The sequence below is a fragment of the Trachurus trachurus genome, assembly GCF_905171665.1.
Source record: "Trachurus trachurus genome assembly, chromosome: 24".
NCBI lineage: Eukaryota > Metazoa > Chordata > Actinopteri > Carangiformes > Carangidae > Trachurus > Trachurus trachurus.
In genome coordinates this window covers 9,442,674-9,458,990 of record NC_139910.1, presented here as the reverse complement: position 1 = coordinate 9,458,990, position 16,317 = coordinate 9,442,674, and the positions used below count along the sequence as shown (strand labels likewise).

Here is a 16,317-nt window from a genome sequence, read left to right as displayed (position 1 = left end):
CCACAGACTGTGTGACTATTACATTTACTCTCCTAACAAACCCTCACTGCCAGAAGGGGGAGAAAAAAGTTTCACTCAATTTAAGCTTGGATTTTGGTCAGTGTAAAAATGCTTTCTGTTCAAAATACAAAAATATTTCCATATTATTTTACAGTTATTTATATAGATCATATCAATTTATTAAGGTGAATCTTATGCATGAATTGTATACATACTCATCCTGTCTGCTTTTACTAGGAAAAGTCTAATGGACAAACACTCTGTATAAGTGGGACTTAATTAAAGACAATATAATGCACACAAAAGGATGATATTATTGTCCAGGTGTGAATAAAAACAACAACAATGACAAAAAAAGTGTGTGTCAATTGTGTCTGAGACAAAGGGTGGTCAGTTTACTAAGTTTTCTCAAATGCACAACCTTTGTGTTTGTCTATGTGTGTGTGAGAGAGACTATGTATGTGTGTGTTAATGTGTGTACTTACTCCAGCTCCTCATCAGCGATGCTCTTCTTCCCCCCCAGCTGTCGTTTCCTCATCTCGGCCAGCATGGCCTGGATCTCCTCCTTCATCTCCTTCAGGCTTTTGTCTGGAGCTCCGTCTCTCCGAGAGAGAGTCTGGTTCAGCTCGGCCGCCTTTGACTGGAGGTCTGGACACACAAGACGCACAGAGAAGCTGCTGTGAGGACACTGCAGGTGGACACATTCAATCTGAGTCGAACCAGCACTGAAAGAGAAATTCATCCTTGAGATTCACTGATATTTTTCACAAAAAAAACACCATCAGTATCCATCCATCCAGCCATCAATCCATCAATCTTTGCTATACTTGACTGTTTTCGCTTATTTCCTGCATTAACTGATCATTTGGTGCAGAGGAATTTCAAAGAACCACAGCCCCTGACATATTACTATTGGCTTAGTTATTATGGTTTACATGTTGGCCAACAACTCCAGCAGGCAAACACTTACTGTCTGTTTCAGTTTTGTTTTTAACCATGTACCATTTAAAAGTCTGCAGTAAGTGAAGGGGACGGAGCAATTTCTGAAGCCACTATGTGTGTGTGTGTGTGTCTCTCGTCTCAGTTTTATGGCTCAAACAGAAAGACACACAAAATCACTCCGTTTGATCTTCACTCATGCTGAGAGTAAGACACACACACACATACACACACGATCTGTTTTAACACCATTCAAAGCCAGTGTTTTTGGCAGACTTCATGTTTGCCCTGCTTTTATCAAATTAAAGGCAGTGAAATCTCAAACCAATCAATGATGAAACTACACTTAAACACTCTGAGGCTCATTTGGGTAACACACCGACTGCTGGAACCTAATGAGGAGTGTGTGTCTGTGCAAGAGCAAAACAGAAAGAGGGGGAAGTTGTTTGTGTTTGTTGTGTTTTTCCATGAGGTACATGTGTGTACACCACAGTCTGTGTGTGTGTTGCATGTCTTTAGTGATGGTATGTTCCTCTCATCTCAAATGTAAACATGACATGATTAAAGCGGAGTTGAAACTTACGCAGTGTGGGTGCAATTGTTTGTTTGTAGGTGTGTGTGGGTGGGCCCTTATGTGTGCATGTGTTTGTGTGTTTGTGGCAATGCAGCATTTCTTCTAATTTGAAATGTAAACATAAAATGACTAGAGCCGAGACAGAGCTGAAGCCATCATGCTAATGAACAGCTGTACTGCATGTGTGTGTGTGTGTGTGTGTGTGTGTGTGTGTGTGTGTGTGTGTGTGTGTGTGTGTGTGTGTGTGTGTGTGTACGCTCTGCACTTGAATATGTGCATCTGTGTGTGTCTATGAATCTGTAAGACTACGTAATAGTGTGTGTGTGTGTGTTTGTGTGTATGTGTCACAGCCATATAATTACATAGTGGGATTTAAAAGCCAATTAAACACTTAAAACGTGGATGGAATCATATTATGGTATGTAGTAAACACGGGCACACAAACTGAGGAAAGTGTGTACAGTATTTTCTTGCCTCATTATGTGTGTGCGTGTCTGTTTGTGTGTGTGTGCGTGGTTGTATCAAAGTGTGCACATCTGCATCGGTGTTTGTGTATTTGGTGCGTGTGCGTGCGTGATATCCACTAATTAAGTCTCTAATTGCTACTCTCAATCATCCAGCGAGCCATGACACACTCTCTCGCTCTCTCACAGAAACACACACACACACACACACACACACACACACACACACACACACACACAAAAACACACACACCAATAATCACACTGTGATTAGGCAGAGGGCCAGAGAGCTGGGAGCAACAACAAGAAGAGGACAGTTTCATCACAGCCAGTCACAACGTGTTGGTTTGGTAACTTTCTTTTCATCCCAGAAGTCATAAAAAATTCATAATGGTAATCAAAATAACTAATTATTTGAACTGCACAGTTTTGCATTGAGCACATTTGTTGTTTTTTTCCCCCCAAAACATCAGAGTGGAGACGTGAGAGTTACTATAAAAGTACATTTATAAATGATGAGTCCGAGCGCTGGATGAAACGGTGGATGGAGAGAAATTAAACGTATCAGAGCGAGCTGGAGACGAGGATGAGATGAGCCAACTGGAAAACTATACCAACAGTTAACTAAACAATCTCAGCTGGTTTTTACGACGACCCTGAGAGACCAACACACCACACACACAAATTCAGTCCTACAAAAAAACCAGAGTGTGTCTACTGTAGAAAACACAAGCGAGAGTGGTGGGTGGTGCTGTGAAGGTGTAATCTTAAACACAGCACCCATGGTTTGAATCCAACCTGTGACCCTTTGCACCACATCATCCTCTCTCTCTCTTTCTCGCTCCATGATTTTAATTGTCGCTTTCCTGTTATTGCAATTAAGGCAACAACAACAACAACAACAAAAACTTTAAAAGAAATAAGCTGAACCTGCTGGGACTTGTTATTTAAAACTTTTAATTTGAAAAATCACATTTGAGAATTGAAAAACAAATCCCAGTTAAGTTCAGGCCTTTTTTGTGTCCTCTTGAGACATGTGTCTTCATGCATGGTCAAATGTCAGATGTTTTCTGAATGTGCAGCTCCTTTGTGTCTTTGCATGTTTCCTTTAGCTGTCACTGTATGTTCCACATGTATGTCTATATATGTCTTACATATGCTATTATTCTGTTTTACAATATAACATTACTCTCTCATACACAATCTTACTGTAGCTTTACCTCACTTAAAGGGACAACGAGGAGTTTTGGAAAAGCGAAGCGTTTTCACACTACATTTATGAGCCTCTGCGCGCACCGTAAAATTCTTTGACCGGCGCAAGACGGACTCATGTTTTCATTCATCAATAATTAAAGTCAGAGGTTCAAAGAGGTTCACATACCGTCGTAGTTCCAACCATAAACGGCGATTTGGCTGCGTTATTCTCATGACTCGCCACGAAGGAAACGCTGGTCGGCTCGACCAGCATTTCCGCCACCACTAATAATAACAAAATAACGATAGAGACAGAACGATATATTTATCGAAAATGGGCCCATTAACAAGTGTGGGTAGCGGAGATTCATCCACATTAACGTGATACTTTTTTATAACCGAATAGAAACTCCTCGTTGTCCCTTTAAATACATGCATTATTATCCTAAGTTACATAGACTCTTACACCAGCACAATGCAAAAGTGATCAATGTTGTTTGTATGAGAGTATGATAGTAAAGAAAACTAAGTATGATTTAAGAGGGTATTGTATTGTAGAGTATGTGTAAGAGTATAGTTTGAGATTATGATGTCATATGTGTGAAAGCAGGTATGAATCCCCTCTCAAACAGCTGTATTAAACTGTAAATGTTTAAGATTTCAGTTCTGTCTATGTTGACCTCAACTATGACAGCCACGGTTCATCCAAGATGGATGTTCACCCTTTAAAGTGCTCAGCATTGGGCCGCCGTTTAGCTCAGTGGGTAGAGCAGGCTGAGGCTACAGTCCTCTCTGCAGTCGGCCCTGGTTCGAATGTCATTCCCCCTCTCTCTGCCTCCCCATTTCCTGTCTCTCTCAACTAACCTGTCAATTAAAGGCAAAAAGCCCCCAAAACTTTAAAAAAAAGCACTTAGTATGATGTAAAGTTTGGGCATCCACAGTGTCAAGACAACTGAGCAAACGTCATCATCAACAAGAACAAAGTGAGTAAGGCGATCTTGACACTGCGAAGAGGAGCTTGACCAACCACAGCGCTGACGGTCACAGCGACCTGCACGGCCCGCTCCTCCAACACGGTGAAAAGAGGCACCAACTGCACAAGTCCTGTTCACTAACAACATATTAGCTCCCACATGGAGGAACCCTGATGCTCTGGAAACTGTACACGGAGCACCTAGACCAGCGTATACACATGAGGGCTGAGAAAAACACATCACAGGCTGGTCACACAGCCGCTGGGGAGGAGATCCTCCAGCTGCAGGAGACTGAGCAACTACCTGCTAGTTATACACACAGGGGAAGAGAGGGAGATAAGCCCTCTGTATGAAGCCACCACTGACGGAGCCAACCATCTGGGCGTACCACTAAGTTCTGACTCAGAGAATAACCAACACCAGTGGGGACAAAGTATCCTGCTGTATTACGACCTGGAGCAGTGGTAAGACAACTAATATTTATAGCCAGAAGCAAAACAGGAAGATAAAAGCACAAAAAAAAACTGCAACACAGAGTAAATGGAAACAAGTTAACGATGCAAAAAGGCTTTGTAAGTAAGTGTAAGTAATTTATTATCAAAGTGCAGAGAAGATGCAGAAAAACAGTCCATAAACAAACCACTGGAGCTGCTGCTATGAAGCCATTATACTGAATGTATATGAAGGCTGCTTCTAGTGGTGAACCCACAGAGAACTATCACCTGACTCTGCACTTCGCCCTCAGCTCCACACACCTCTCACATCATTACTTTCATTTTCTGGCTGGCGATTTTTATGGTTTCGAGTCATCACTCTAGTCAGTCAGTGTTGTTTCCACACAAAACACTACACACACACACACACTACATTCACACTACAACCAAAAGCAGAGACAGTTTTAGATACATGACTCCACATGAGTAGACTGTGTAAATAGGAGTGTTTGGGTCATTTCAGGTGCTGATATTAAAGTTGAAATTAATGTTTGTTTCTGATGCCCCAAAGTGTCCAAAACAAAAGAGTTGATGCAGGTTTAAAGAAAAATGTTATCATTATTCCTGTGGATATACTACAGTACGACAATGTATTAGGGCTATTGTAATTTAAAAATGAAATAAAAAAGGCTGAAGAGAAGTGGGGTGAATTTCTCAGTTTGAAACAGAGTATTCAAGTTTAAAAGGTGCGAATTTATGAGAAAGAAAAAACTCACAATTTTATAAGAAAAAACTACGAAACTTACAAGAAAAATGTAAGAAAACATGTCTCTACACTACAAAGTTAACATAACAAGTTTTTCCTTTCTGCTCAATCCAACTGAAATTGTAAACTGCAGGCATAATGTAAAACAAACAACATCTGTCCAATCTTGCAAAGTATGGACATGTTTTCCTCTTTGATAGAAAAAAAATACGCACACATTTTCACATATTCTTCTTGCAAATATTTTTTTTTTTCTTATAAATTTGCAACATTGAATTTGAAAATGAGTTTTAAAATAGCAAAATTTCCCCCCTCTCCCTTACAGCCCTTTAATTTTTTAACTTCAGTGGTTCTAACACACCGTCATAGGATGCTGTGTCATTACTAATATAACTTGTGGGACAAAAATAACCCCTGTACACTCAATATACTCAATACTTCAAAATAGACAAGGCTGTCTCACACCCCTCCCTCCATCCCTCCCTCCCGAGCGGGCGCTGGCAACTTGCTAACCCAGAGTTGCACAGCAGAGTGAAACAGCACTGAGCCTTTGCACCTGATTATCTTGGTGGGTGAGTCTTTATCACCCCGGTTAAGCGACGCTGCAGCCTGCTGGATCTGCCTTTTATTGTTCAGGCAACACTTTGCCCAAGCAGCTGGCACAGAGCGCTGCCTGGCACCTGGCCCATCAGCCATTGTCTGCGAGCTAAGTTTCCATTAGTGCTCTAACAAGGAGGCAGAAAGGATGTTTGGGTTGTCTCACCTCCACGATGCCTCCTCTCCAAAAAGCAGGACTGACAGAATTGATTTCATACAGGCTGCTGCACAACAAAGTGTCTGCTCCTTCTCTTGATAATAACAAAGACACTATTCTAATCATTGTATTTCTTTTGCATTTGATTCATCGAGTCCTTCTGAAGATGCTGAATCTTAATTTAATTGCTGATTTTTAATATGTTCTGTCACTATAATTCATTTCATTAGCCCCTTTACTCACCTCTTCATATTCTTATATATCATATTGTCCTCTAATGTAATAACCCACATTTCCCAAAGGGATCCCTTACATTTAATATAATGTGATATTATGCAATGTGCTCTAATGACGGATGAGAGGAGCGAGAGAGTCGACAGATCTAGAGAAGAGAGAAGCCAGCTGGCAGGAAATGAAGGCGGTTAATGGCGGAGAGAGGTGGCGTTTGTTTCTTCTACCTTTAGCTCCCAGCAGCGTGTCCCTGATGAACTGTTCCAGGTCCTCGGCTCGTTTATGAATCCTGTCAGCATCGTCTTCAACCTGTTCTCCATCAGCGGACACCTTAGTGGCCTACACACACACACACACAAACACACAGACACACAAACAGACCAGCCATGAAATACCAAACAATGTTGAATAAGTGAACATATTGACTTGAGTCTGACAAAGGAGGGAAAAGGAAGGAGGTCCGAGTTCTTGGATGTTAAAGAATGACAGGCGATGACAGCAATACATTCACGCAGTCAATACTATCTTATGTGTGTATGTGTGTGTGTGTGTGTGTGTGTGTGTGTGTGTGTATATGTGTGTGCGTGTCCAACATACAGAATCAGAGAGATGGATGAATTATTGACAAGAAAAAACACAACCTCACACATTTATGTACACAAACACAGAGGAGCAAAGAACTGGGAGAAATGGATGAATTCTTGACAGACATGAAAACACGTCCAAACACACTCAATTTAACACACCGACACAGACGAAGAGAGAAAGAGCAGGTAATTATTGTTGTGAATTGACAAGAACATGCTATATCATTTTATCTGTTGTGTGTGTATATATATTATATGTGTGTGTGATGGTGTGTGGGTGATAGCATCGCTGTCAACAAATGTCAAAGCCCCAGTCCCTAAAAGCGGGATGCTTGACAGCCTGAGTGTATGTGTGTGTTATTTATTTTTCTCCACTTGGCACTTGTAGACCCTCTGCACTCAAAGTGTTTTTCTGTTTTTGGTTAACTCATCTTCAGGCTCCTTCACACTGCAGGATCTGAACTTAGTCTTATAAGTTTACCGCAGGTCACACTGTGCGAAACGGGTCTAATGAACTTGGGTTTGTCGCCTGTTCACCTGTACAACAACTGCTGAATCATAGGGCTCTACATACAAAGAGCCACAACCGTTTTGAGGGGTTTATAGACAATAACGAAGGGTTTATTCTCAGGGATCTTATGTTAATACACCATAAAATTAGTACAGTCAATTGGTTTAAGCCCCGCCCTCCAAGGACCAATGGAAACTCAGGAGAGACAGTGATACTGCAACTACGAAGAAAAATAGTACCGTGTTGTAACTTACCAGCTAAATTAAAAAGTTGTAAACTTTTAATTTGATAAGTTGGGGTTACATTTTTTTAACCAGTATACATTTTGGACATGTCTCTGTGTTACACTGTTTAAGATCGTGATGACCAGGAGTTCAGATGCCAGGCAGGTATTTATTTTCTATTAAAAACATTTATTTATTTATCTTTATATTATAGGAAGCTGACGCACCATGGAGAAAGTGAGAGCGATGAACAATACAGCAACAGCCAGTGAACAAAGTTGTGAAAATGTATTTTTCTGACTGTGGGTTTTCAGTGCATTCAGAGGCATCCAACAACTTACTGCACCTTAAGGTTAAACAATAAAATGTGTAGCAAAATCCACATTTTCTACCTAATAGTAAATGTGTCTTGTCCTCTCCCCTGCTTTTTGAACAACTCTTTTTTTTTTTACTTTGTGCTTTGTTCCTTATTTATAAGACCCAGTGTAGACCTGGGTCACAGATGACAGCAGCAGCTCCATCTCGATATAAACAGTCATAACACAAGCTACACAATGTCTGACAATGTGAAGGTTGTTGTGGCTTGTACTCTTGGAGCGTTAGTGACACGTACAAACAACCAAAAAATACTATCACCAAGTTTTTCCCACATTGTTTATCTTTCATCCAGGACCTCCCAGAATCACAGAGTGAAGACTGTGAAGTAAAAACTCTGTTTGTATAATATTCATTGAAAAAAAGTAATTTGTCCAGGTCTCCAAACACATAATGCGTCAGAGATGTTTCACAACCCTGGTTTCTGCTCGAGCTGCTCAGCTGGTTCACTAAATCGTGTCACAGAAGCTTCTTGAAGTTCGTCTGACACTTTATCATCATGTTGGGACGATGATCTGGTTTCTTGTGTATTAACATGGTGCAGAGTTTCTGCAGCCACCAATATCAAGATCCACAGCTTGTTATAGAAGCGACTACACTTGTGTCTTTGCTCTTCTTCGTACACAAGCCTAGCCTTAAACTATGACATTTCTCTACCACAGTCTGCCTGCCTTGGCTCCATCTTGTTATGTGACAGACAGACGGAGACAGAAAGTGAAAGGAGGGATAACACGAGAAAAGGAAGCAGGAGCGACAGAGAGACTAGAGCCAAGCTGGAGCAAAAACTAAAGTTTCTGTACCCTGCTGTGGAGCTGGTCCATCTCGACAATTAGTGATCCTAGGTTGGAGTCGGCCAGTTGCAGTAATCTCTCCGGAGCCTTCTGAGGCGACAGCATGTGCTGCAGGAGAGAAACACAGAGATGAAGGAATTACTGAGAGAAATGTCTGACACATTTTGGCTCAGGGCGAGGCTTTTGAACTGCCTGGCTCTACAGCTGAAAAAGAAGAGAAGAGGATGAGCAAGAAAGAGAGAGAGGGGGAGAGAGAGAGAGAGAGAGAGAGGACAGGAAGCAACAGGAGCCGAGAACAGAAAACATGTTTGATAAAGCTCATGACATGGTTAACATGGAAATACGATTGGTTTAAAAAAAGAACAAAGAACTGATGAAATGATAATAGGATTACATCAAATCTTTAATATAGAGACTGTCAGTATTGGGAATTAAGTCACTATGGCTCAAACAATTGCTCATTCATTTTCAAAATACAAAAAAGTATGAAATAGATGCAAACTTTGTTAACATCATTATGCATTAGGACACTGTAGTGTAACTACACCCTAAAAATCTTTATTAAACACTTAATTCATCATTTATAAAGCATTCTTCCAACATTGATACTAACTGGTATGTCATTTATAAACAGATTATAAATTTCATCTATAACACATCAATTAACAAACTCACTGACCATTAGTACATGTCTAAATCATTGTACGTGGAAGAGCACACATCTAATCATTTTCTTTATGAAACACTGGCATCTCCTAATTAACTAGTTAGTAAATGACATAATAGTTGAATATATATCCGTCATTTATTAAGTGTGAAAATACAATGTTATAGATGACTTGAATAATCAAAGTTTATAAATCACACACCAATTAGTATCAATGTAGAAACAACGCTTTAAAAATGACAAATTAAGTATCAACTAATGTATAACTAATGCTTAATAGTGTGTAGTTTTTACCCATAAGTTAAATATCAAATGAAAATATTATCAGGTATCCAGCCAATCAGAAGCAGGTTCTTTACCTTGAGTTCGTCCGTCATGTTTTCGAAGCGGTACAACACCTTATAAGGAGGTGGGAGGGGCGAGGTCAGCGTGACCTCAGTGATGATGCGATACAGTCGGTCCATGTCGCTGATCAACAGACCTGAGCACTCGTCATCGCAGGCTACAAGAGACAAACACACACACACACATCAGCTGGTGTGTAATGAGTTCCTATGTGTGTGTGTGTGTGTGTGTGTGTGGAAAGGAAGTCATACATGTGTTTTTCACTACCGGATCTTTGTTTACTGTTTACGTGCTTTGTTTGTGAGTCTGTAATCAAGTCAGAGTGTGATCGTGTTGACTGTTTGTGTTGTGTTTTCATGTTTAAGTGACTTTGGCATCAGAAAACAAAACTGTTGGTGCATGAAATTCAGCACAGAGAAGCAAAAATCACCTATTATGAGCACGCACCGCAGGCTAAAAAAAAAAACCACACTAACACACACTCACCTGGGAATTCACTAAGACACACGCGCATACACATTTTTCTGTACTGCGTGAGTGAATTTCTTTTCCCTTCTATAGCCCGAGGCTGATTTATTGCAGAAATTAAAATTTCTGACAAGGGAAATCAAAGATAAATTAAATAAAATAAAAACGTTCTATCCTATCAATATCTGACAAAACTAAACAAAAACGCACAAACACGCCAAAGCAGTCTGGCAGCCTCATGCTTGCACACAAACACACACATAACTGTGAATGTATAGTGAATGTAGGTGGGGATAAATAGCTGCCTGTCAAATACACAAAGAGTGATGAAGAGTTGTACACACAGACTGAAGTCTGGCTGTTGTTTTATTTAGGATTATCGGGCAAAACTTGTTCCCACATATAAACTCAGAACAAACTCTGTAGACAGTTTGTGTTAAATGGTGGAGTCAGGGTTTAGTCTCATATTCAACAAGTTTACTTTATTTTGATGAAGTCTGCAGTCCGGCCATGTTATAAATCATTACTATATAAAAACAGAGCACCGTTGTTGGGGTTTACACCCTGCTAAAATGATTTTAAAATACATTCCACGGGGCATGTCATTCACCCTCTCTCTGTCTCCCCATTTCCATTGCCTTGCCTTGCCTGTCTCTGCTGTCCTATCAATCAAAGGCATAAATGCCCCAAATTATATATTTTTAATACATATTTATATAGGGTATTCAAATATTCAATATTATACTACAGGATAAATGTTAAAATCTGGGGTTAGATGATTTTTTATACCTTGTAAAGCACAATTGACTAAGTACTGTAACTTAACTTTCAAGGAAAATTCTGGCGAATAATCCACTCATCTACTAAAATAACTTGCTTTAAAATGCATTTACAGTTAATATAATTGAGTGAAACATACTGTTTTATTTTCATACATTTCTGCGATAAGTGCTGCATATCAGATATTCCTTCTTTATAAGTTTACAGTCAGTAGATTTACCGTTTATTTTCATGAATGTGGGTTTTGAATCTCTAAAGACAATACAGTAAACAGATGAGACTACAGTATGATATGTACATCATCACAGTTTGTGTATCTAAAGTAAGGAAGCTACAAGCTTCATTGACATCGGCCTGAGTGAACCTGAGAGAGTTTGAGATAAAAGTGCTGGGATCAATACACACATGTTTCAAACTGCAAATCCACACACACACATGCAAACAAATAAATGCAATTTATACACACCTTAACTCACAGCTGTTAAAGGTCTGCGTTAATCTCTGTATATATAAAAACATTTTGGCGCCTGGCTGCAAGTCACACAAGTGCTACAGTATGTGACCAGACTGTGTTTTAACGTCCTACAAGTCACCTTACATCACAGATATGAGTCCAGGTTGCTATGGACACTGTCTCTTGCCTTTATAATTGTATTTTATTGTATTTAGAGTATATGAGTTTTGTAATCATATACACAAATATCAAAGTAATCTTCTCTCCAGAGCCTTTGCTAAACAGATATTATAATACTGAACTTCTAATCTAGTTTTTATATCTTATTCTGGTCATAGAAAAAAATATCATATTGAACAGCTTATAGGATAAATATTAAATATTTGAAGTGCCTGTCAGTACATTTAGCTACAACCTGAGGCCATTTTAAATATTACTGAATTTTGAACATTGCAGCGCCTCTTAAATGAACGTGGGCAACATTTAATAATGATACACCGACTGAGATGTGGCTGCATTTCCAGGTGAGCGTTAATGTGAGCGCTACCTTCGTCTCCTTCACTCAAGACGACCGCGCCGACTCCCAAAGCGTTCGCTCATGTCTAATGGGACGGGAGAAAGGCCAGAGTGCAGTCAAAACGCAGCGTGCAATCACTCTTCAACAAGTGAGCAGCAGGCTGATGATCGCTCCACTCCACAGTATGTAAACCATCAAGGAGTTGTGATTATAGCCTGGACGTAGAGGCGACCGGTTTTGGTGTCACGGTGCACTGCAGCGCTCACACTGCCAATTTATGAACACACGCTTTGTGTCTGAACACATAAAGACCTGAGCAAGCAATTTCCTCTCTGACCTGACAGCGGCAATTTCCCATCAGCCTCTGTCTTACAACCTTTTCTTCTATACTCTGACTGGCGCGGATACACTTACCTCTAGACATGCTAATGGCACCGAATTGGCCCCGCCATTATGGTCATATTAAGTTTAAATTAGCTCCAAATGACATTGAAATTATTTTCTAAATGGCTTCAATCTGACTTCTGCCACGATCCGGTGTCTCCCATGGCAACTGGAGAAAGTGGTTTGAGTGCTCATTTGCATTTCATTGCCAAAATAATGTAAAAACCACAACATCAGGTGACAATGCTGAGTGGAGAACAGAATGGAAAGAGAGCTGAAGGAGGAGTGGACGACGTCTGTGGCAGTCGATGTAAGAACGATGAACTGCTTCTGTTGTTGTTCACTTGTCAGAGAGCGGCCTTTGTAATTATTCAATTTCACCTCATTTTTTCTATTTCGGTTAATGGACGTGAAAACTCTGGCAGCTTCTGTCACTTCTTTAAAAACTGTTTTACACCAAAACTTTTAAAACCCTCTGACTCCGAGGATGAGAGGATGGAGAGAGATGGAAAATACAGATGGAGAAGAAGAAGAAGATGGAGGAGGAGGAGGAGAAAAAGATGGAGAATGTGGAGGAGGAAGGAGGAGAAGGAGAAGAAGAAGAAGATGATGATGAAGAAGAAGATGAGGAGGAGGAGGAAGGAGGAGAAGAAGAAGATGGAGGAGCAGGAGGAGGAGGAGGAGGAGGAGGAGGAGAAGGAGAAGAAGAAGGAGGAGATGGAAGAGGAGAAGAAGAAAAAGAAGAAGATGGAGGAGCAGGAGGAGGAAATGGAGGAGGAAGGAGGAAAAGGAGAAGAAGATGGAGGAGGAGAAGAAGAAGATGGAGGAGGAGGAAGAGGAGGAGGATAAGAAGAAGAAGATGGAGGAGGAGGAAGGAGAAGGAGAAGGAGGAAGAGGAAGGAGGAAGGAGGAGGAAGAGGAGGAGGAGAAGGAGAAGAAGATGGAGGAGGAGGAGGAGGAGGAAGGAGAAGATTGAGGAGGAGGAGGAGGAGGAGGAAGGAGGAGAAACAGAAGGAGGAAGGAGGAGAAGGAGAAGAAGATGGAGGAGGAGGAGGAGGAGGAGGAGGAGGAGGAGGAGGAGGAGGAGGAGGAGGAGGAAGGAGGAGAAGGAGAAGGAGAAGGAGAAGGAGAAGGAGAAGGAGAAGGAGAAGGAGAAGGAGAAGGAGAAGGAGAAGAAGATGGAGAAGAAGATGGAGGAGGAAGTAGGAGAAGGAGGAGGAGGGGGAGGAGGAGGAGATGGAGGAGGAAGAGGAGAAGAAGAAGAAGAAGATGATGATGATGAAGAAGAAGATGGAGAACGAGGAGGAGGAAGGAGGAGGAGAAGGAGAAGGAGATGGAGAAGGAGATTGAGGAGGAAGGAAGAGAAGGAGATGGAGGAGGAGGAGAAGATGGAGAAGAAGAAGGTGGAGGAGGAGGAGGAGGAGGAGAAGGAGAAGAAGGAGAAGAAGGAGAAGAAGGAGAAGAAGGAGGAGAAGAGATAAATCTGGATGTGTGTTAGTCTTACAGATGATCCCGGCGGCTCCACACACATGCCTCTCCATGCACCGGTCACACGACGTCCCGGAGACTCCGACCCTGCAACGGCACTGGCCCGTCACAGGGTCGCACGGCCCGGGCAGCGACCCCCAGGAGGAACACTTACACTCCTCGCAGCGGCCGCCTGGCATCCTCGGGTTGCCACGGTAACCGGTGGCACATCTGGACAAGAGGGGAAAAGGGGGGGGGGGGGCGACGGAGTGTCAAGGGAAGAGTTAAGTGCTGTTGTTGCTGCTTGAAATCAAACCCAAACTCCACACAACCTGTTGCTGAAGAGCCCAAACTTCACACTTCACACACCTCAGGGCCTCTGTGTGTGTTTGTGTTTGTGTTGTTGTTGCTGTTGCTGTTGTTGTTGTGTTTTGTGTTCATGCAGGTGGCTGGTTTGGTCTGGTGAGGATATCTGGATAAGTGGAAGCAGCTGGACACCGTCCTCCACCTGGATTATAAAAAACCTTCCATCCCAGCACTAAGGATGCTTCTTCTTTATTTCAGATTTTCAATTATGTTTCCTTTTTGTTAATAAACGACATTTATCTGTAAAAATTTTGTAATTTTAGTTAAGTTAAAGGGACAACGAGGAGTTTGTATTTGGTTATAAAAGGTCTCTTTTTTTTAACAATATCTTTATTGGATTTTCATTTTTAAAATAGAAAAAAATATATATAAACATATATATATACGTACAGGAAGACAAAAAACAACAGAGGTGTGTAAAATGGTGCCATGGTACAGAAGTGTATAAACATTCACCATCAGATCGAGTTTTCATACTATACACACTTCCATAGAACAGTGTAAAAGGTCTCATATTAATGTGGATGAATCTACGTTACCCACACTTGTTAATGGGTCCATTTTCAATAAATATATCTTTTTGTCTTTATCGTTATTTTGTTAAAACTCCTCATTGTCCCTTTAACGCTTTTTTGTCTAATTAAATTCCTTAGTTTTAATTATATCTATGCAAACTGTCCCTTATCTGTTATGGTCTCATTGCAGCTCTGTCCCATTGCAACTCATGCATTAGTTTCATTATCTGGCCTATATTAAAATGTAATGATTCCTGAGCTCATGTTTGCTACAGTAGATAATAGTATGAAGCTGTGATACCTCTCACAGTGTTTGCCCTCATATCCCTCAGGACAGGCGGTGCAGTGGTAGTCATCGAATCCCTCTGATACGCAGGTCGGACTGAAACTAAACGCAGGAGGAGATTTGTCAGGACTTATTTTTTCCCAAGTAACAAAACAAATAATTTATATACAACATGTATAAAAAAAGAAGAAGTAGAGTGTTTACTTGTTCTCTGGGTTGAGGAGGGGGCAGGCGCAGGGTTTGCAGTCATCAGGAAAACCTCGGACCACGCCGTAGAAGCCTGGAGCGCAGCGTTCGCATCGATCTCCCTCCGTGTTGTCTTCACATTTCTGCACACACACACACACAGAAAAAAAAATCATGTTACATTTGTGTGGAAACTACTGTAGACAGACTTCATTAATTTTCTAACCTCTCCATGACTCTACACTCCAACATACGAGTGTTCATTTCCCCATCATTCTCTGCTCCTGGTGATTGTATGAGCAATCACGCAGGCGGCTGAAACACAATGGCAATAAGAAAAAAAAAAAGAAAAACACTCTTGCTGCTTGTCTAGAAAACTTTTCATCTTAAAAAAAAGAAAAAAGAAAGAAAAAAAAGGAGGAAACTAATTTTCAAATTAAATTAACACAAGTTAAGTTACAGTTTTATCTGTTGTATTTGAATATTGCCACTGGCACATTAAAAACGAGGCACTAGATTTGCCTGAGTAAGAAAAGAAAATGACAAAACTACATATTTTAATGGTTTATAGGCACTCAGGCTTGTTTATGCTCAGACTGTTGTTTTGTTCCTTTAGTCTAAAAAGAGGAAAAAGAGGAGATTTGTATAATTCTGTATCTGTGCATGCTCCTAATTATCTTGACTTGACAACAGACAGAGTTACCCAACATCCCCTCCTTGATTACTTGCTATTGTTCTCATTGGTTAATTGACACCGACACCAGAGGAAGAGTTAAAAGAAATAACGGCGTGCTTATTGTTAGCTGGTGTCAGTTAACGTCATAATATCTCATGACAGCAGCAACTTCTTGATCAGATCAGCGGTGCGTTCGCAGCTGTGAGGTGGTAAATTCAACGTGTTTGGCAGGGAGGTGGTTTCAGTTCGGACCTCTTCACTTCAAACAGGTAAAAAAAATGATATCACACAGATGTCTGATCATTTTTTATTGACGTTTGTTTGGCAGGGAGAAGCTGATTGAGCAGTTGCTGTCTTTACATGCACACACATACACACACACACACAC

The 16,317-nt window shown here is 40.9% G+C and overlaps 1 protein-coding gene across 1 annotated transcript in view; it reads right to left on the bottom strand.

The window, feature by feature from the left end:
* The window catches only part of lama2 (laminin, alpha 2), a 195,573-nt gene that overhangs the window by 40,409 nt on the left and 138,847 nt on the right, over positions 1 to 16,317 (bottom strand). The window contains exons 34-40 of the mRNA XM_084000340.1: positions 15,272 to 15,396; positions 15,083 to 15,169; positions 13,938 to 14,131; positions 9,845 to 9,987; positions 8,828 to 8,926; positions 6,558 to 6,669; positions 486 to 648 (exon numbers count right to left, since the gene is read on the bottom strand). Of these exons, the coding sequence (XP_083856466.1) occupies positions 486 to 648; positions 6,558 to 6,669; positions 8,828 to 8,926; positions 9,845 to 9,987; positions 13,938 to 14,131; positions 15,083 to 15,169; positions 15,272 to 15,396 (923 nt within the window). The remainder of the gene's footprint in view (positions 1 to 485; positions 649 to 6,557; positions 6,670 to 8,827; positions 8,927 to 9,844; positions 9,988 to 13,937; positions 14,132 to 15,082; positions 15,170 to 15,271; positions 15,397 to 16,317) is intronic.